General features: G+C 49.7%; 3 protein-coding genes across 5 annotated transcripts in view; 1 reads left to right on the forward strand and 2 right to left on the reverse strand.

The window, feature by feature from the left end:
• PRMT7 (protein arginine methyltransferase 7) overlaps positions 1-6,839 on the reverse strand; it is a 32,989-nt gene extending 26,150 nt beyond the window's left edge. For 2 of the 3 annotated variants that reach the window (XM_055145432.1, XM_055145429.1), the window contains exon 1: positions 6,698-6,797. The gene's annotated coding sequence lies outside the window, so the exon portion shown is untranslated. Of the gene's footprint in view, positions 1-6,697 lie in introns of all 3 variants that reach the window. The other variant, XM_055145430.1, reaches the window with a different exon arrangement.
• SLC7A6OS (solute carrier family 7 member 6 opposite strand) lies at positions 6,790-14,321 on the forward strand. The gene is made up of 5 exons (XM_055145434.1): positions 6,790-7,049; positions 7,184-7,465; positions 11,836-12,039; positions 12,749-12,866; positions 13,490-14,321. The coding sequence occupies exons 1-5, from the start codon at positions 6,855-6,857 to the stop codon at positions 13,612-13,614; spliced, it is 924 nt and encodes a 307-aa protein (XP_055001409.1). The 5' UTR covers positions 6,790-6,854; the 3' UTR covers positions 13,615-14,321.
• Positions 14,322-14,470: 149 nt separating this feature from the next.
• SLC7A6 (solute carrier family 7 member 6) overlaps positions 14,471-20,678 on the reverse strand; it is a 40,256-nt gene continuing 34,048 nt past the window's right edge. Inside the window, exons 9-11 of the mRNA XM_004600575.3 lie at positions 18,692-18,841; positions 18,417-18,600; positions 14,471-17,931 (exon numbers count right to left, since the gene is read on the reverse strand). Of these exons, the coding sequence (XP_004600632.1) occupies positions 17,831-17,931; positions 18,417-18,600; positions 18,692-18,841 (435 nt within the window). The 3' untranslated portion in view covers positions 14,471-17,830. The remainder of the gene's footprint in view (positions 17,932-18,416; positions 18,601-18,691; positions 18,842-20,678) is intronic.

Below are 20,678 nucleotides of genomic sequence, written 5' to 3' on the forward strand. Positions count from 1 at the left end.
TTTGTTTTTTTGGCATTCCAGAGCACTGCTTGGAGTGACACCCAGCAGTACCCAGCCTAGCTATGTGCCCCTGACAAATCAAGCCTGAGCCTGACTGGGTGACAGCCTTGCCTTGCACGTGGCTGACCCGGCGTTGGGTCCTCAGTAACCCATATGATCCCCAGAGCACAACCAGGAGTGATTCCTGAGCACAGAGCCAGGAGCAACCCGAAGCATTGTTGGGTGTTTCCCCTCCAACCCCAAAAAATGTGACTCCAGGGTCTAGAGAGATAGTATAGCAGACAGGGTGCTTGCTCCAAGTCCAATCCCTGGCATCACTGCTGGGTGTGGGAAAGGAAGGGAGGAGAAAGGGAGGGAGGGAGGGAGGAAGGAAGGAGGGAGGGAGCTCACAGGTGCCTAAAATGACACACTGCTAAGATTTCTCGTTCTGTTTTTGGCTCTAATGTGTTCATGCCCAGGATAGAACCCAGGGCTCCCACATGCACACTGCCAACCCGGGTTCAATCTCCAGAATCCATATCGTCTTGTTCCCTGTCCCCTGCTCTACTCCTCCCCTCCCCCGCACGCCCCCTATGACTAGGAGACATTCCTGAGAGCAGAGTCAGGAGCAACCCCTGAGCATACTGGTTGTTGCCCTAATACAAAGGAAAAACCTGAGTTTCAGTCCTTTGAGCTATCCCTAACACACACCCCAAGACATCTTATTGGTCAGTTATTGGCTTTTATTTGAAGTCATCTACACTGGGTAAGGATTGGAGCGATAGCACAGCGGGTTGCCTTGCACGTGGCCGACCCAGGTTCGATTCCTCTGTCCCTCTCAGAGAGCCCAGCAAGCTACGAAGAGTTTCCTGCCCATACGGCAGAGCCTGGCAAGCTAGCCGTGGCATATTCGATATGGCAAAAACAGTAACAAGAAGTCTCACAAGGGAGACGTTACTGGTGCCCGCTTGAGCAAATCAATAAGCAAGGGGATGACAGTGACACAGCTATACTGGGTAAACAGCAAGTTCTAACACAGACAATAGAAAACAATCCTTTCCAAAAAGACTCACTAGGCCAGTTCAAAGCAATTTGTCCTTCAGCAAAACTCTTAAAAATGCCAGCATAGGGGCTGGAGCGATAGCACAGCAGGTAGGGCGTTTGCCTTGCACTCGGCCAACCCAGGTTCGATTCCCAGCATCCCATATGGTCGCCTGAGCACCGCCAGGGGTGATTCCTGAGTGCAGAGCCAGGAGTAACCCCTGTTCATCGCCAGGTGTGACCCCCCCCAAAAAAAAAAAGCCACCATATCTCTCCTTTTTTATATATAAATCACTATCACTGTCATCCCATTGCTCATCAATTTGCTCGAGCAGGCACCAGTAATATCTCCATTGTGAGACTTGTTACTATTTTTGGCATATCGAATATGCCACAGGTAGCTTGCCAGGCCTCTGCCCTGCAGGCGAGATACTCTCGGCAGCTTGCCGGGCTCTCCGAGAGAGGCGGAGGAATCGAACCCTGGTTGGCTGCGTGCAAGGCGAACGCCCTACCCGCTGCGCTATCGCTCCAGCCCCTTATATATAAAAATGTTTTGTTTTTGGTCCACACCCAGTGATGCTCAGGGTTACTCCTGGCTCTGCAGGAATTAGTTCTCATGGTGCGTGGGGGACCATATGGGATGCCAGGGATTTATCCCAGATCAGCCACGTGCAATTCCCTACCTGCCATACTATCATTTCAGCCTCCAAAAATATTTTAATTATAAAAATAACATACCTATTCTCATTGTAGAAATTGTCAAGCTCCAGAGATGTATAGGGTATAAACAATCTTTATCACTGCATTTGCAGTCTGCTCAGATCATCACCATAACAATTCATTATGTTTCAAATAGAACTTCTCTTTATATCTATACAATTTATATACATAATTGTTCTGCTTGGCTTTGTGTAGCTACATGCATTGACTAGCTCAGCCCTTTTTCCTTTTATACTATATCTTGGTTAACTCTTTCCTTGCCCAATGCCAGCAGTTACTTTATTCTCCTGAACTACATATTTTATTTTTTAAATTTTTTATTGGAGAATAACTGTGAAGTACAGTTACAAACTTATGAACTTTTGTGTTTGCATTTCACTCATACAGTAATTGTTTACCCATCCCTCCAACAGTGCCCATTCACCTCCACCAATGATCCCAGTATCCCTCTCACCACCCCCACCCTGCCTCTGCGGTAGGGCATTCCCTTTTGTTCTCTCTCCTTTTGGGTGTTGTAGTTTGCAATAGAGGTATTGAGTGACCTTCATGTTCGGTCTATAGTCTACTTTCAGTTCGCATCTTCCAACCCGAATGGATCCTCCCAACATCCTCTATTTGGTGTTCCCTTCTCTACCTGAGCTACCTTTTTCCCCAGCATGTGAGACCAGTTTCCAAGCTGTGGGGCAGACCTCCTGGTCCTTATCTCTACAACTCTTGGGTGTTAGTCTCCCACTCTGTTATTTTATATTCCACAGATGAGTATAATCTATGTCTGTCTCTCTCTTTCTGACTCATTTCACTTAACATGATACTTTCCATGTTGATCCACTTATATGCAAATTTCATGACTTCATCTTTTCTAACAACTACATAGTATTCCATTGTGTAGATGTACCAAAGTTTCTTTAACCAGTCATGTTTTTGGGCACTCTGTTTTTTTCCAGATTTTGGCTATTGTAAGCAGTGCTGCGATGAACATACAAATGCAGATGTCATTTCTGCTATACTTTTTTGCCTCTCCAGGATATATACCCAGGAGTGGTATTGCTGGGTCAAATGGGAGCTAATTCCTAATATTTTTGAGAATCGTCCATATTGTTTTCCAAAAGGGCTGAACCAGTCGGCATTCCCACCAGCAGTGAAGGAGAGTCCCTTTCTCCCCACATCCATGCCAACACTGGTTGCTTTTGTTCTTTTGGATGTGGGCCAGTCTCTGGTGTGAAATGATATCTCATTGTTGTTTTAATCTGCATCTCCCTGATGATTAGTGACATACAGCATTTTCTCATGTGTCTTTTAGCCATTTGGATTTCTTCTTTGAGAAAATTTCTGTTCATTTCCATCCCCCATTTTTTGATGGTGTTAGTTTTCTTCTTGTAGAGTTCAACCAGTGCCTTGTATATCCTTGATATCTGAACTATATATTTCTGAGCAAGGATGTCAGTTGGCATATTTCTAATGAACTGTTATTACAGATAAAACTGTGTGAATGTCTCTAAACTAAATGTACATACACTACTTTTTGACATAGATTTATACAAAGCCTTTCCACTTATCATAAACATCTTTCTTCTTTCTTTCCTTCCTCCCTAATTTCCCTCTCCCACTTCCCCTGGCAGTGCTCAGGACTCATTCCTCACTCTCTGCTCAGGGATCAATCCTGGTTAGGCTCAGGGGATCATATGGAATGCTGGAAACCAAACCCTTGCAGCCATGTGCAAGGTGGTATTATAGCCTTATCTGTGCTAATATTATTCTTGCCCTTATGGGTATTTTCTGAAAGGCATCTATATGCCTCTCAGAGAACCCGGCAAGCTATCGAGAGTATCCTGCCCACATGGCAGAGCCTGGCAAGCTCCCATGGCATATTCCAAATGCCAAAAACTAACAATAACAGGTCTCATTCCCCTCACCCTGAAAGACCCTCCAATCGTTGGCAAAGACAAGTAAGGAGAGGCTGCTAAAATCTCAGGGCTGGGACGAATGGAGACGTTACTTGTGCCCACTTGAGTAAATTGATAAACAACAAGATGACAGTGATGACAGTGACAGTGATCTTGTATCTTAGGTTGAGAGGCCGGAGGGATAGTGAAGAGGGTAAGGTGCTTGCTTTACACATGCCCCACCCAGGTTTGATCCCTGGCACCCCACGGGGTCCCCAGAGCCCCACCTAGAGTGATCCCTTAGCACAGAGCCAGGAGAATGCCCTAGGCACTGCTGAGTATGGATCACAAAAAACCAAAATGGGGCCAGAGCAACAGTACAGCGGGTAGGGCATTTGCCTTGCCCGGGACCAACCCGGGTTCAATCCCTGGTACTCCAGTGATCTCAGGAGCTGCGTCAGGAGTGAGCCCTGAACACACACCCAGGAGTAAGCCCTGAGCACTGTCAGGTGTGACCCTACAACAAAAACCACCATATATGTATGCACATATAATTTAGTTTCACTAAACAGCATCTAGCCTTCCTCTGTGCAAATTAGCCTTCCTGCTGCCGCATGGTATTCTATTTCTTTTGTTTTTTCTTTGCTAATCACAATCCACTAATTTGATTTCATAATACACCAATGGCTTACAACCAACAGTCTGAAACGCACTGGCAGAATCAGGTTTGGACATCTTAGATGCTACTTATCTCTTTTGAAAAGTACATGTCTGGGCTGCAGCAGATAGTCCCAAGGGCTGAAGGGCAGCTCCGAAAGCAGGAGGCCTAGGTTAGCACCAAGCACTGGAGCGTCGCCCACACACTGCCAGGAGCAACCCCCAAGCAACAAGCCAAAAGTCACCCCTCTACACTGCTGAGTGTAACCCCCAATCAACAACAACAACAACAACAACAAAGCCTTAGAACTACCAAAATGTGTAATGAGCCTTAGAAAGCTGTGACCAAGAAATGCTGCAGGAGGCACTCAATGGTGAAGTGCACATCAGGCACTCAATGGTGAAGTGCATGCCTTGATGCATTACATGCAGGAAACCTGGATTTGATGCCTAAAGATGCAAAATAAAAGAAGAAGAGGGGGGTAGGATGTCAGCAGTACGTGGAGGGTGAGTGCACGTCACCATATTAGAAAGTGGTAGGCCTGTGTTTTGCAACCTTTTTTCTGACAGTGACCCCCTCTGATCCTGCATCCCACCCACAGATGCACCTGTCCCCCATGTCCTACCAGCTGCCCCCCCCTCCTGCTTTGGACTCCCCATTGTGTGATTTTATGGCCCCCTTGGAATATACTGGGTGCCAACAGAGGGCTGCTGAGGCACTGTTAGACAGTCAGCACAGTAAATGAATCAGTTTGGCTGAAAGAAGTTGAACAAGGATCAACTGTGTCTGTGGTGGCGTCCATGTGCAGCACATGTGGAACCAATTCTGAAGTCACTTTTAAGCTCACCTATAGGTTAAGGACATAGCAAAGAACTTTCACCTGAGGAATGGCCTTTTCCTCTGGGTTTCTGCGTCTACAACTAGCCCAAGAGAAATCACCAGAATCACAGAAACCTAAACCACTGCCTGAGAGGAAGCATGTCCTAAAACCTCTTGGGGTGACACGACACAGCTTCCACATACAAATCTCCTAGCACTATGACTTATCGCTCCCAGAAGCAGCCCACATTGACCCCAGAGGCTAACCCTGCTTCTCACAGTCCTGGAGCCGAGTGAGTTCACTCAGAAGAGGGAACGGAAACATCCGGTGGCCCATCCCTAACCGCACTCATCTGACTGCAGGGCTGACGTCTGGTCCATCCATTCAAAATGTACTTACCACCTTCCCTTACCCCGCTCTGTAGTGAACTGGAAGACCATAAACAAGACAGAAGGTTCTTGTCCTCTAAAGCTTTGTCTCTGCTAGGTAAGAGTAATGAGAGCGAGCACAAGGAAGGAAAAGGCAGACTTCAAGAGACTAACAAGGTAGGGGCTGGAGTGACGGGGCGGCGGGTTAGGGCGTTTGCCCTGCACATTGCCCAGTGTTGATCCCCAGCACCCTATACGGTTCCCAGAGCCTGCCAGGAGTGATCCCTGCACACAGCCAGTAATCAGCCCTGAGCACTGCCAGGTGTGCCCCTTCCCCAATTTTTTATTTTTATTTTTTTGAAAATAATAAAAACTGAGGACAGGTTCACTTGTAGTAGGCTAAAAAACCAAAACCAAAAATCTGAGGAAGAGGGGCGGGAGTGATCGCACAGCATGTCGGGTTTTTGCTTTCCGTGAAATTGACCCGGGATCAATCACCAGCATCCCAGATCCAGCATCCCTGAGCACCACCAGGAGTGATCCCAGGGTGCAGCGCCAAGAGTAACTCCTGAGCCCTGCCGGCTACAGGCCCCCGCACCCCCCAAAAAAATAATAATAAAAACAACCCAACCTCTGAGGAAGAGCTCAGCACGCTGGAGCCCCGGGGCGCAAGCCTCAGGGTGCACCGCACGGTCCACGCAACACCGCGGGCGGAAGCAGAGCCTGAAGCCGCCGGAGCGCTGCTGGCGGTCCCCACCCCACGCCCCAAATAACCAAGTTTGTTTCAGAAGTCCCTACCCCAACTGTCCCCCAAAGAAACCCCACGCTGAAGGATGAAAGAAGAGGTGCAGAGGCAAATCTGACAGGCGCCCGCGTGACGGAAGCGCCCGCCCGAAGAAACGGCAGGTGCGGGGCGGGTGGCCGCCGAGAGGCGTTTGCGTCCCGCTCCCAGGGCGCGCCGGGCCGCGCGGGGCTGCGGGCGCCAGCGCATCACCGAGTTCGATGCACTTGCTAGCGGGACGCCCCGGCGAGTGCGTGAAGACGCTGCTCGGGTCTCGGACACTGCGGGGAGCTGCCGGCCGCCCGGCGCCTCCCCACGCGGACTCCGGGACTGCGCCTCCCCGCGTCCGAGCCCGCCCCCGCCGGGCCCCTCCGCCAGAGCCGGCTGCGGGCTCCGCCCGGCCCCGCGAGCCCCGACCCGCCGCGCGCGCCCAGCCGAGCGCCTCACCCGCCGCGGGAACCGCTCCGCTTACATGCGCCGCCGCCGCCGCCGCCATCTTGCCGCCGCCGGCGCGGGGGGCGGGACTTCCCGTGCCGAGTGGGCGGGCCTCCGGGGCCCGGAAGTGGAACTGGGAGCGCGAGTAGCCCCGGTGAGCGACCGCGCCATGGAGAGCGGCCGTACTGCGGTGCTGCGCGTTAAGCGAAAGCGTAGCGCCGAGCCCGCCGAGGCCCTGGTCCTCGCTTGCAAACGCCTTCGAAGCGGGGCCGAACGGTCGGAGGCCCAGGAGACACCAACCCAGGGTCCAGAGGGAGACGCGGAGAAAAATGTCTTCCAGTTAGTGGCCACCGTGCGCTCGCAGGTGAGGGATGCCGGTGGGGGAGGATCGAGTTGATGTGAACGGGGGGGGGGGGGGGGCGGGGAGACCGGGCAGCCGGGGTGGAACTGCACCCCCGGCCCCCTCATGACCCTCCGCGCATCTCTGCCTGCCCGCAGGAGGAGCCGGTCGAGCCGCTCGTCCGCGCCGCCTTGCGCCCTGCGCGGAGCAGCGGGCAGCGGATCCGCCGCGACCTCCGCGAGTCGGCGTCCCGGAGCCGGCAGGAGGGCCGCTACCGGGTGGTCGCCAGCCGCCGGTCCCTGGGGACGCTCTCGCCTGGCCTGGAGCCCACAGACGGCCCGGGAGACGCAGAGGCCGCCGAGGATGCCGGCTTCCAGCTCTTTGACCTGATCCACGAGGAAGGAGAGCCAGAGGCCGCCGGCGCCGTGGCCTCCTGCACGGTCAGTGACGGGCGGGGACAGACGCGGGGTCGACGCCCGGGAGGATGCGTGCGGGTGCCCCTTAGAGACGGATGACGCGGCCGGCCTGCTTTTCACGGATTTGGTGACGCAAAACATCAGTGTCTTAACTGAGCGCCCACCCAGCTGGGGGCCAGGCACCCCGAGGCTTGTGGCCAGGAGAAGCGTTTCGGGCAGAAGGGAGAAACGGTAATTATAGAAGTAAATCGAATGTTGTCACGGGGGTGGTGTGGGTCTTGGCTCTAAGGAAAGGGACGGGAATTAAAAGGAGGAAAGATTGGCAGTGGGGGGCTGGAACAAGAATATAACGTGGAGTCCGTTTGCCTTGCACATGGCCTACTCGGGTTCGATCCGCAGCATCCCATATGGTCCCCTGAGCACCGCCAGGAGAGTTCAGAGCCAGGAGTAACCCCTGAGCATCTCTGGGTGTGACATAGAGAGGGAGGGGAGGAGAGAGACAGAATGAATAAACAAACGCATTGGAGCAGAGACTGGAAGGGAACGATAGGGCGCTGTGTGTGTCCTAGAAAGGGGTGTCGGGGGGTTCCGAGCTCAGGACCTGCTGTTGTAAAGGCCCTAGAGACCAGGCCCTTTCGCAGTCAGCTGCCGACTGGGAGTAGTGGGGTGTGGGGATGGTTGCCAGCTGCACCCTGAGATGATGGGATGTGCCTGGCAGGTTGTGAACAGGAGCCAGAAACTTGCAGGCCTGGTCCTGGGTGGCAAATCCAGTTTGAGGTAGTCTTACCACAGTTCCCCAGTTGGCTTCCCAGTTCTTACATTTACTAAGCTTCATGCCTCACTACCACGTTAATGATATGCAGGAAAACCAAGGAAATAGGAAAGGGACACCGAAAGGGTCTCAGGGACTGCAAGGGCTGGAATGATGCTTTACATGCGGGAGCCCTCTGTTAGACCCGTGAGGCACCACCAGGAGCAACCCCCAAGCACTGAACACCACCAGATGGCACCCAAAGAAAACAGGAAAACCACATATCACGGCAAAATAACATTTACTCATAGGACTAGTTGAGTCTAAATAGCAATTTAGGCATGATGTCCGTGGACATATCTTTTATCAAAACTAAATTCAGACCAATTCATGAGTTATAAAAATTATTCAATGTTCGATGGAATCAAGTCATTAAATAGCTATGTAGGAGAAATAGTAAATAAACAGATGGAGAACCTGACAGGTTTCCCAGTAACACAATATAAACAAAACACCTAAAAAACACATGCATGCAGAGGGGCTGGAGATATAGTACAAAAGGTAAGGCCTTGCACATGGCTGGCCTGGGTTCGATCCCCAGCATCCCATAGTTTTCCCAAGCACTGCCAGAAGTAATTCCTGAGTGCAGAGCCAGGAGTAACCCCTGAGCATCGCTGAGTGTGACCTAAACCCTCCCCACTCCACCCCCCCAAAAAATGTATGGATCCAGGTAGATCTCAGTGATAGATCACTTGCCTTGCAAGCATGAGTTTTTTGTTGTTTGTTTTTTTTTGGGGGGGTCACACCCAGCAATCAAACCCGGGTCGGCCATGTGCAAGGCAAATGCCTTACCTGCTGTGCTATCGCTCCAGCCCCTGCAAGCATGAGTTTGAGCCCCAGCCCACATGCCCAGGCTCAGCCCCACCCAGCTTTGAATCTCCTTTGGAATTCCCAGCACAAAGTGTAATTCCCAAGAAGAGAGAAGGGATATTAAACAACAATGTTGCACAGAATTGTCTTAGAAAGATATTTAAGTAACTGGAGTAGCTCAAAGGGCTGAATGAGACACATTTTATATGTGAGAGCTCAGGGTCCAAACTTTGGTACCATGTGGTTTCCCCCAAAGCACTGTTGGGTGTGACCCAAAAATAAACAAACAAAAAAATGAATATGCTGAAAGCAAACTGAGGTTGTGTGTGCAGTAAACTGTCAGAAGGCTGTTGGTAGCGCTACTGGCATGGCCATGATTAAAATGGCAGGTAACTGAGCGCTTAAAAGTGAAACTCGGGGCTGGAGCAGTGGCACAGCAGGTAGGGCGTTTGCCTTGCACATAGCCGACCCACGTTCGATTCCCAGCACCCCATATGGTCCCTGAGCACCGACAGGAGTAATTCCTGCGTGCATGAGCCAGGAGTAACCCCTGTGCATCGCCGGGTGTGACCCATAAAGCCCCCTCCCCCGAAAAAAAAAAGTGATGAAACTCTTCAGGAGGACAACATGACTTGACTTATTGGAAAGCAGGAAAAAGCTTGGGCTCTTTGAGGGACCCCCAGTCCCTGCAACATTACCAACCACCAAGGGAAGGCAAGAGGAAAAGGAAATAAAGGTAATTACAAAATAATAAATTATTAATAAAAATGATGTGTTCATTACAGAAAATGAAAAAGTAATATAGTCTTCACCTCCCACCCCAAGCTGGAGTCAGACTGGTTTCTTTCTGAGCAGGAAATTTGGTTGTTTGTCTGTATTGCGAGCCAGTGTGTTTAATGACTGATATATGATTTGCTGGTTTGACGGGCTTTTCTTTGTAGAGCCAGGGATATAGCTGAAATGGGTGGAGCACTTGCTTCAAGTGCATCAGAAGTTCATTCCTGGCACTGTGTTGTCCCCCAGAGTACCACATCCTGGGGCCTGAACACCAAACTGTCATTGTTGTATCATAGGACCTGCTTCCCCACACCCCAAAGTATTGCTGGGGGGGCTGCTATTAAAACACAACAACAATGGGGCTGGAGCGATAGTTCAGCAGGTAGGTCGTTTGCCTTGCATGCAGCCGACCCAGGTTCAATTCCCAGCATCCCATATGGTTCCCTGAGCACTGCCAGGAGTAATTCCTGAGTGCAGAGCCAGGAATAACTCCTGAGCATCACTAGGTATGACCAGAAAAAACAAATAAAACCAAAAAACACAACAACAAATAACTTGTAAGCCGCTGTGAAGTTAGAAGGCCACATAAAACATTACATCTCTAGTTCCTAAACACTGGAGCAAGAAAGAATTCCCATTAGCTTAGCATGGACGTAGTAGAGTTTGGTCACTGTGCATCTGCCACAGCCTTCTGTGATGAATATTTCTCATCTCTTCCTCCCTCTCTCTCCCCCTTTCTATTCCCTCCCTCTTTCTTTCTCTCACTCGCTTGCTTGCTCTCGCCCTTCCCCACCCCACCCCAGCTTTTGGCTTTTGGGCCACACTTGGTGATGCTCAGAGCTTACTCCTGGCGCTGCACTTAGGGATCACGCCTGGCAAGCCTTGGGATTATATGTGCTGGCGGGGTTGGTTGGCCATATGCAAGGCAAGCGCCCTACCCACTGTGCTGTACTGTCTCTGCAGCCCATGGAATGAATTTTTCAAGAAGGGTGGCTTGCAGCAAACATGTTCCTCTGCTTCCCGGTTGCCTGCAGAGCCAGATAACAAACTGCAGCCACTCCACACATCTGAGCTGGCCGCTGCCATCTGCTTTAGTCCCTCTCAAGCTGTTCTTTCTAGCACAAGGGAAGGACTGGGAGATAGCTCAAGAATGGCACTCGGCATGCAAGAGCCACAGGTTCAATCCCTGGCACCTGTGACCTCTGAGTTGTGATTAAAAGCAGGATGTCGGGGCCAGAGCCATAGTTACTTGCAGGGGGCTTGTCTTGCACATGGCTGACCCGGATACAATCCCGGGCATCCCATATGGCCAACTGAGCACCACCAAGAGTCATCAGGAATAAGCCCTGAGCACTACCCAGTGTGGTCCCAAAACCAAAAAAAATAAATTATAAAAAAAAAATGTCACGTGAGCAAGTAATCGGTAATGGCTGCTGCTAGTTACCAGATTTCAGGAATCACCCTTAGGTTCTTAGACCCATTTAGGGGTCGGCCATAGAGAGAAGCTGCTTTGGGCCTGCGGATCCTGTGACGAGAACATCCTGCCAAAGACAGACTGTTGAGGCAGAGCCTGAGAGCAGACAAGTGAGAGCTCTACAGGGCCTCCTTGGGCCTGAATCCGCCAGAAGAGCAGCGAGCTGGCACATTAGTCTCGCTCAAAAGAACTACACAGTAACCTTAATAGACTTGCTAAGGTTTTGGTTTTGTAGCTGAGATCAGTAGGCCCTGGGGCTGATAGCTTGAGTCTGGGCCGGGAATAGAGCTCAAAGGGCTAGAGCGGATGCTTTGCATGCTGGAACCCCAGCACTGCACGGTCCCTCAAGCATCACCAGGGGTACAGCTGAGCAATTTGGGGTGTTGTACAATAAACAACCCTCTCCCACCAAAAAAAAAAAATCTATAGAGAGCTGTTGGGAGGCATCCTTTACTCACTTCTTAGGATTCTCTTCTTGAAACAGATTTTAATTCCCGCATGTGTTTGCTCTTTTCCTTCCAGCCCTCCAACCCAGATGCGATCCTCTGCAACTCCGTAGAGTTGATCCGGGAACGGTTGACTTTATCAGAGGATGGCCCCAGAGTCGGGCCGCAGGAGGAACAGAAAGATGACTATGTGTATGACATTTACTACTTAGAGATGGCCACTCCCGGGTGGATTGAGAATGTCCTCTCTGTGCAGCCTTACAGCCAGGAGTGGGAGCTGGTAAGAGGCCTACGGGGAGGGCATGAGGCAGCCCTCAGAGTGCTCTGCTTTCCTGACTTCCATCCCTTTCCACACTGATCCTGGTTCTTGTACTTGCTTAAAATGTTATTGTTATTCCAGGGGCCAGGAAGGTAGGTCAGAGGGCTGGAGCTTTATGCCTTTCATGCGAATCCCTAAATTCAATTCCGGGTACCACATAGTCCCATGAGCACTGCTGGACTCAAATAATTGGACCTTCAGACCTACCAAGCCAAGTATTTACAGGGGTAGCCCCCAGGACCACCCCTCTACCCCCCAAAAAAATGTATTTTAAAGTCTTAGGAACTACCACCACCACCACCACAACAAAACAGCAAAACTAATATTTGGCATCATCCTCAGAACATGTTCTAGAGTGATTAATGGTAAAAGGTGATGGTTATTATATACTCTTGCTGTGACACAGTACATACTCCCGCTCCTGCCCTGGTGTACCCCGTGCTGGTGAAGTTCATGCTATACACTGTCCCACAGGGCGGGTGCCTGAGCTGGGACTCCATAATCCTGCTGCCCCGCTCTTGAAACCTGAGTGCAGCAGAGCCGAGTCAGACAGGCTCCAAGGCTGCCTCTCCGTCACACAGCTTCCAATTTGGCCTACTAAAGCTTTCCCCATAGCATAACCTTAGAGCTGCTGTTGATTATACTCGTGTTTGCATGATACAATGACCAGGTGAACAATGACGAGCCATCAGAGGACACCTATGAAGATGATGATGATGAGAACAGTGAAAGTAATTGGCGCAATGACTACCCAGATGAGGAGGACAACAGTGATGAAGATTCCAGAGGTGAGTGGGTCACAGGTCTGCTGGGATCTGTGAATGAGGTGTGAATGGATTTGGCAGGTGCCCCTTCCCTTCTTTAGAACTGAGATAGTACAGTGTGTAAGGTGTTTGCCTGAGTGCCTCATATGATCCCCCAAATCCTGCCAGAATTGATCCCGAGCGTAGGATCAGGAGTAAGCCCTGAGCACTGCCTTTATATGGGCCCTAACATCCCCCCCCAAAAAATATATTAAAAATCATGTCATAAAGCCTTGGATTTTGTTGTCATTGTTCTGTTTTTTGGTGGTACAGAGATCATGAGTTGTTAACAAGGAACAATCAAACTATGGAATACTCTATAACCCAAACAGCCTTTTACTTAGGGGCTGGGGGATGTGACACAGCAATAAAGCTCTTGCCCTGCCTGTGTAAACCTAGGGGATTGGGAGAAGAAATGTATTTAGAGGAGAAATGACAAAATACTACAGGGCCAAGGCCTTATTTAGATAGAAATTTTGCTGCTTGTTCTTAAATTATTGTATATTCTGAATTCTCTCAACCAAGTATTTTAGAATAGGAAACAAAAGCAAACTTTTCTGAAAGAAAAAGGATTAATAGTTAGCTCTCCACCTGTTCTCTCACTCTAGACTCTGGTGACTACAGCAGCTGCAGTGAAGATGAAAGAGGCAACAGGAGACCACAGCTGTGGAGCAAGTACCCTTTGGATGTACAGAAAGAGTTTGACTATGACAGCCCCAGTGAGCTGGATTAGACTCGACCTTGTAGTAGCCATGAAGTTCAGCCATTTGCCAGGAGGGCTCTGTGACTAGCTTCAGCTGCCCTAGCCACATCCTCTCGGGTTTCCTCATCAACTTGTGGAGGGAAAAGGCCTAACTAACAACACGGTCCCGGTATGGTGAAAATGTGCTGTGGGAGTGCGTCAGTCACTAAGTAAGCCCCCTTGCCTGATCACAGGTGACCCTGCACGACCAGGGAGAGGGCTCCAAGAACTGATGTGTGGGAAGGCCCAGATTTCATGCATGGTGCCAAGTACTGGTGTAGCCAAGAGTAACCCCCGAGTCCCACTGGGTGTGGTCCCTGAAGGTGGCCAGAGTTTAGGGATGGTGGAAATACTGTAAAAATGAAGCCTCCTAGTCCAAGCTTCTCCCCAGCATAGCTGCTGTCCTTTGCTGAAACCAGTTACGTTGAAGAAAGACTTGTTTATCAGTAGTGAGATTTGTTTTCCCAGACCACCAGGCCACCTCCTTTTGACTAAAGGAAATGACAAGGTGTTGTGGGTCCCTTGTATCTGCACAGACCTGGCAGTCGTGGCCAGCAGTGAAGGAAGTAGAATCTGCCTGAACAGTGAGTAGTGCCTCCCAGTTCTGAGGATGTTACAGAGACTGAAGTGGTGCCAAGAAATAGGACATGTGTGATTATGATACTGTGTTTAATAAAAACTAACTTTAAAACCGTTAATATCTAAGGTCTATGGTTTTCTTACTGTGCTCCCCTCTACTGCCATAAAAAGGGGGTGAGTAAAAACATTTTCAGAAAACACATCCTGGACTATACTTTCTTTTGAGTATGATAAATACTATTTATAGTAATTATCAAAAACTATCTATAACCAGAATATCTGGGGGAGATGGGAAGGCTGAAGCTAGTTCTTGGCAGTGCTCAGAGGACCATGAAGTGCTGGGAGTCAAACCCGGGCCTACTACATGCAAAGCGAGTACTCAGCCTAGTGAGCTGTCTCTGGGCCCTATGAACATGACACATTGGTCTTACAATTGATCTCTTACAAGCATATTGACTCTGATGCTTTCCAAATAAGACCTTGATTTTAGTTGGCATTCATTCTAGTGTGCACTGTCCAGGAACTCCATAGTATGTCCTGTGCCTGTACTGCACTAGCAGCTTCCGGTCACAGGTGGCTGTTGAACACCTGAAATGTGTGTAGTACAACTGAAGGATTGGCTTTTTACTTAATTCTGCCTTAACTAGCTACATGTGGCGGGTAGCAGATGTTCTGGACAGTGCAGGTCCAGGGAAACAATTCAGTAAACTGAATCAGGGTGTGTCCTCTTGCCCTGTGGCACAGATCACTCAAGTGGGAAAACAGGGAGATAGTTGTTTTCTACCTCTTTAACTATTTTTTTTTTTTTTTTGCGTCACACCCGATGGTGCACAGGGGTTACTCTGGTGCACAGGAATTAGCCCTGGCGGTGCTCAGGGGACCATATGGGATGCTGGGAATCGAACCCGGGTTGGCCGCGTGCAAAGCAAATGCCCTACCCGCTGTGCTATTGCTCCAGCCCCCTCTTAACATTTTTTAAATGGGGCTAGAGAGCACAGATAGGGGTTAAGGCGCTTGTCTTGCTGTCAACCTGTTAGAATCCCTGGCACCACATATGGTTCCTTGAGTACCACCAGGGGTCACTCCAGTGCAAAGCCAGGAAAAGGCCTCCGCACTGTGGGGTGTGGACACACTCATTTTTTTTTTCATAAACACTTTCCTATCTACACCCAATTCACTTTGTGTTCATTTTCCCTGTCTTTTAAATGACATTAGTTCTTATCTATATGGAGTAATTAAGCATCTCCCAGGAACCACACCTTCCAAAGTGATTAAGTTCTATGTACAGGTACGCAGGCCCTACAGAGCAATAAGACCAACAAAATACTGGTTTCCCATCCGAACATCACAAAGGTACAGTTCAGTGCAGCAAGTGACAGGCAGCAACTTATGTCTAATAACCATCTGTCGTAGGCATAGAAACATCAGAAATCACTTGGTGCCATTATGTGCTAGGTACTGTTTATACACTCTCTGGTTTGCCGACATTAAAAGCCTGACAACTTCAAAAATTATATTCACCGCAAAAAAGATTAGATACAGAAGGATTGAGAACATAAAGCAATAAATAATTCCCAGTGACATTAATTCCACCTAGACGCTTAAGTGCTGCGGGTGTCGCTGGCTTCCCTCCTACAGGAGAATGGAAGAAGTCTCTCCAGCAGACGGGAAGAGAGCCAACACCGTCTGGTGATGCGGGACGATGACGTGGCTCAGTCAGCAATTCGCGGGGTGACAGAAGAGAGGTCTGTGATCTCCCAGGAAACTCGGGCAAATTCCTGGGAGACACTGGTCAATAATTTCAGAGGAGATCCTCAAACCTAGTATACTCTGCTTTAAAAAATTAGCTGCAGAGGGTCCCTGGGGTACGTGCCAGCATGGCTCAGACAGGAATTACTGTGTTTACAATAATCTAGGCAAGTCAGCCTTGACACAGGGCTCCCGTAGTCAGGCAGTAATTAGCTCTGCAAATCCCCGGCCCGTGACATTAGAAATGTCCTATGTTCTCACAGAGGCGTGCCATGAACCCAAAAAAGCAACTGTGATCGTGTTCGGGGCCAGGGCGACTGTCCAGGGGCGTCACTTATACAATCCAGAGCAGTCACCCTGCACATGAGGGAACATCACCAGCCCCAAACTGCTGCTCTGGCCTGGCCGGACTGGGTACCAAACCAGGGCCTACGCATCCACATTGGTTGTTTCCAGTCTCACATGTGGGGAGTCAGATCAAGGCTGAAGCAGCGTTTCCCAGAGTCTGCCCTGCTCTCTACAGGGAGAAAATGTAAATCCCCACAAGTCCCGAGCTCTTCCTGAGACTGCAGCCCCCACAGAGCTCACTGACGAAAGACACTTTACACCAAGGCAATTCCAATTGTAAACAGCCTGGGAGTCAGATAGAAGAGGCGAATGCAACCTATTGTGAGGTTCACACACAAAAAAAAGAAAATGACTACTTCTAGCACCAAGAAGGGCTTGCATGGCTCTGCAAAGCAGCCCTTCACTGTGGCCCATACAGAGAGGACAAGCTATTTGGTATTTGGGGTTAATGAGTCATTGGCTGAAAGAACTGACTGAGTTGATCTACCTGGATTCTAGGCAAATTTCTGCCTTCACCTAAAGTTTATACCAGAAACCAGGCAATTTACTTTATCAGTTAGAAGAAAGACATAATCTCAGGTAAAAAATAAAGGATTATTCAAACGATCAGGTTTCTGACTCGTGAATTTGTTCATTTTGTCCTTACTAAGCCTTGTGCTTGTAATGAGATCTATATTCTAAGAGAAAGCTGAGACATGAGAGAAAAATCTAAAGTTCACCTTTGCAGCTGAGATTCAACTAAATATTTTGCTAAAACCAAGAAGAAAAAAAAATTCTGGTCAGTATCTGACTTATTGCCACACAGAGATAATCTCTGAGGGCAGAGAAATTCAGCTTTGAGTACTTAATTCGAACACACAATCATCGAAGCCAGAGAGAGTTCAGCACATAAGGCACTTACTTGCCTTGCACACAGCTGGGTTCAATCCCGGCGCCACATGTAGTCCCCTGAGCACTGCCCAGAGTGACTCCTGCGCACAGCCAGGTGTGGCCCGAAATCAAAGAGAACAATCATCAGCCTACCACATTCGTAGGTGGACACCCAGTGCTTTGCTAGAATTGCTTTTTCTGGGCAAATATCAATAAATATGGGACACAACCCTCTGCCCCAGGAGGGATTTGGGGTCAGCAGAGGACATGGTAGCATCTTGGGTTTCTAAGGTCAAGTGCTCAGACCTAGTCAGAGAAACCCCACCCAGAAAACAGTTCCTCTGTAGGGAGTCAGGCTTCCATAATCAGAAGCGCCAGCCACCCACTCCTTCCCCGACTGCAGCTCAGCAAATAAGCTTAAGGACTGCATCTACCCCCAGGAACAGAAGGCGACAGCCACGTACATCAGCACCCTCCAAAGTCCCTTCTAAAGGAGAGCGGACACCAAGTAGGCCATCGGCCCTGTGCCCCACTACATAAGGAGGGCAGACAGGCTCCTTTAGTACAAGAGGGTGAGGCCCACATGATCTTGTCACTGTATCCTGGTGGCTGTGGCCACAGCAGCCAGCCTGCCAGGCCTCAGGGGTATCACCTCTGGCAGCTAGTCAGTTTTCCTATCAATCATCATCCTTTCCTCTTCATCTGTATCTAGGTCCGTCAGGACACAAAAGCAAAGCTTCTGCGTGATTCTGGTGACACTCCCTAGATGAAAAGAGAGAAGAACAGAACTTAGCAAATCAAAAAAACTGAGTAGAGAACATCTGCGGCTCCGTCCCCACCTTTTTAGGGACCTTATCACTCCGCTTCACCCCACACTCTGCCACCTTCCCAAATGGACTGACTTTCAAAAGGCAGCATTTTAATTCCAAAATAGGACCCAAAGGAGAATTAAATGATCATGTCAAGAACTAAATGATCATGACCAATAGCAGACTCAGGAACAACCAGGCACTCCTTCCTTCCCAGAAGGAAAGGAGCCACGGTAAGGCAGCCTGGCCCTGCGGCCTCCAGCACATCACTGGTCTGGGGAAAATACAGCCACCACCTCCACCTCCACATGAAGTGGTGACATATGCACGCACATGCACTCACACACATGCACTCACATACACGAATACTCATACATACACACACCCTCATACACATACACACACAACCAGTAAGCAATGGGCAAAATAAAAGCTCACCCAAGACATTCCGAATTAAGAGTGGCCTCCGGGACTCTGGCAGGTAAACACCCAGGAAGAAGCAAGGGATCCCGGAAAGGGCGATCCCGATGCCGATGAAAGAATTGATGGTGTCACTGAAGAGCGGCACCGTCACCAGAAACACGGAGCATATGCAGAACACGATGGGGAAAAACAGGCTGAGCTGAAAGGGAATGGGAGCCAGACGGTAAAGGCGGACGGCAAGAAGGGCGCCCGGGCAGCCGGCCCACCCTCTCATGCTCAGACGCCCTCACCTTCAGAGGCCGGGGCCGCTCGGGCTGCTTCCAGCGGAGGTAGAGCTGTCCAAAGACAGACAGGCCCACGAAGAACCAGTAGCTGAAGCTGAAGTAGTTGATGAGCAAGAAAACATCTTCCACCGTGAGGTAGAGGAGCGCCATGGTGCACTGCAGGGAAAGTGGGAGGGAGACTGAGCGGGCAGTGTCAGCGCCAGGCCCCCGAGAGCCCCCCACTCCTCAGTAATAAGGAACCCTCACAGTGGCAGCTCCCTCTTCTTCCAGGGCCTTTCCCAGTCACAGTACCTGGAAACCCTCTAAGAAACCAGACGCCTTTTCAGCATATCACGAATCACACAACTGCCCACAGGAAGCCGTTACAACTGGGTCCCACCACCAATGAAATTGGGGGATCAAGGGGCTACAAAATGATTAGGATGTTCACCTTGTATGTTGCTGACCTGGGACCCCATATAGTTCCCAGAACCCACCAGGAATGACCCTTGAGTGCAGATCCAGGAGTTAGACCTCAGCACCACAGGGTTTAGTGCTCCCCCCGCCCCGCCCCCCCCCACACAAAAATGCAGCTCAGAAAAATGGATGGGTATCCCTGGGGAGAGAAGTGTGACAGATTTGCCCTCTGGAATGGCAGAGTTTTACAAGATGGGGACAGGGTGAGGGTCAAAATCCTGAGAGAGGGTCTGGAGAGATAGTAAAGTGGGTAGGGTGTTGGCCTTGCATGTGGCCAACCAGGGTTTGATCCCTGGCATCCTATATGGTCCCTCAAGCACTGCCAGGAGTAATTCCTGAGCACAGCCAGGTGAGGCTTGCTCTTCAAGCCTGTGTTCCCTCTCAAACACGTACTTCTCTGTAATCTTTGTAAATAAGTTCCAATAAAAACTTTCTTGCTTAAAAAACAAACAAACAAACAAAACAAACAAAACCTGAGAGAGGCCGGGGAGAGGGTTCAAAGGGCTGGAGCATACTAGAAGTGACCACAGAAAAATTTTGGGTGCAGGGGCTGGAGCGATAGCACAGCAGATAGGGCATTTGCCTTGAACGCTGCCGACCCGGGCTCGATTCCCAGCATCCCATATGGAGTAATTCCTGAGTGCAGAGCCAGGAATAACCCCTGTGCATCACCAGGTGTGACCCAAAAAGAAAAAAAAATCTGGGTGCAACACAAAAACAGAAAGTAAATACAGGGCTGGAACGATAGCACAGCAGGTAGGGTGTTTGCATTGCATGCGGCCAACCTGAGTTCAATTCCCAGCATCCTATATGGTCCCCCGAGCACTGCCAGGAGTAATTCCTGAGTGCATAAGCCAGGAGTAAACCCTGTGCATTGCCAGGTGTGACCCAAAAAGCAAAAAAAAAAAAAAAAAAAAAAAAAAGTAAATACAACCTGAGACAAGATCAGATTTGCCCAAATGACCCAGCAATTCCACTCCTGAAAGTAAACCCCAAGGGCCCCAAAACACAAAGCAGGAAAGACATCTGCACGCCAATGCTCATTGCAGCACTATCTGCAATAACCAGAATCTAAAAACAACCCAAGTGTCCAAGAATAGATCACTGGATAAAGAAACTATGGGACATCTACACAACACAATACTACTCAGATGTAAGTCAAGATGAAGTCATGCAATTTGCTGCTATATCCAGAGAGTATCATGCTGAATGAAATGAGTCGGAAAGAATAATATCTCTCATATGCGGGACATAAATAAATATCATAGGAGAATAACTAACGGCTGAAGGCAATAGAAGCAAAGAGCAGGATAACTGCTCCTTAGCAGGAAGCTTGCCACTTCCGGGGGTGGGAGATGGGAGGGTAGGTCAGGGATGGGACCAGTAAGACAATGATAGAGGGACGTGGTCACTCAGGAGGAGGACGGGGTAAGGACAGATGGCAAATGATTGCTGAGTGCAGAGCCAAGAGTAACCCCTGAGCATCTCCGGGTATGAACCAAAAAGCCAATATATATGGGACTGGAAGAGTGCAGGG

This window comes from Sorex araneus, chromosome 8, assembly GCF_027595985.1.
Source record: "Sorex araneus isolate mSorAra2 chromosome 8, mSorAra2.pri, whole genome shotgun sequence".
In the NCBI taxonomy this organism is placed as follows: domain Eukaryota; kingdom Metazoa; phylum Chordata; class Mammalia; order Eulipotyphla; family Soricidae; genus Sorex; species Sorex araneus.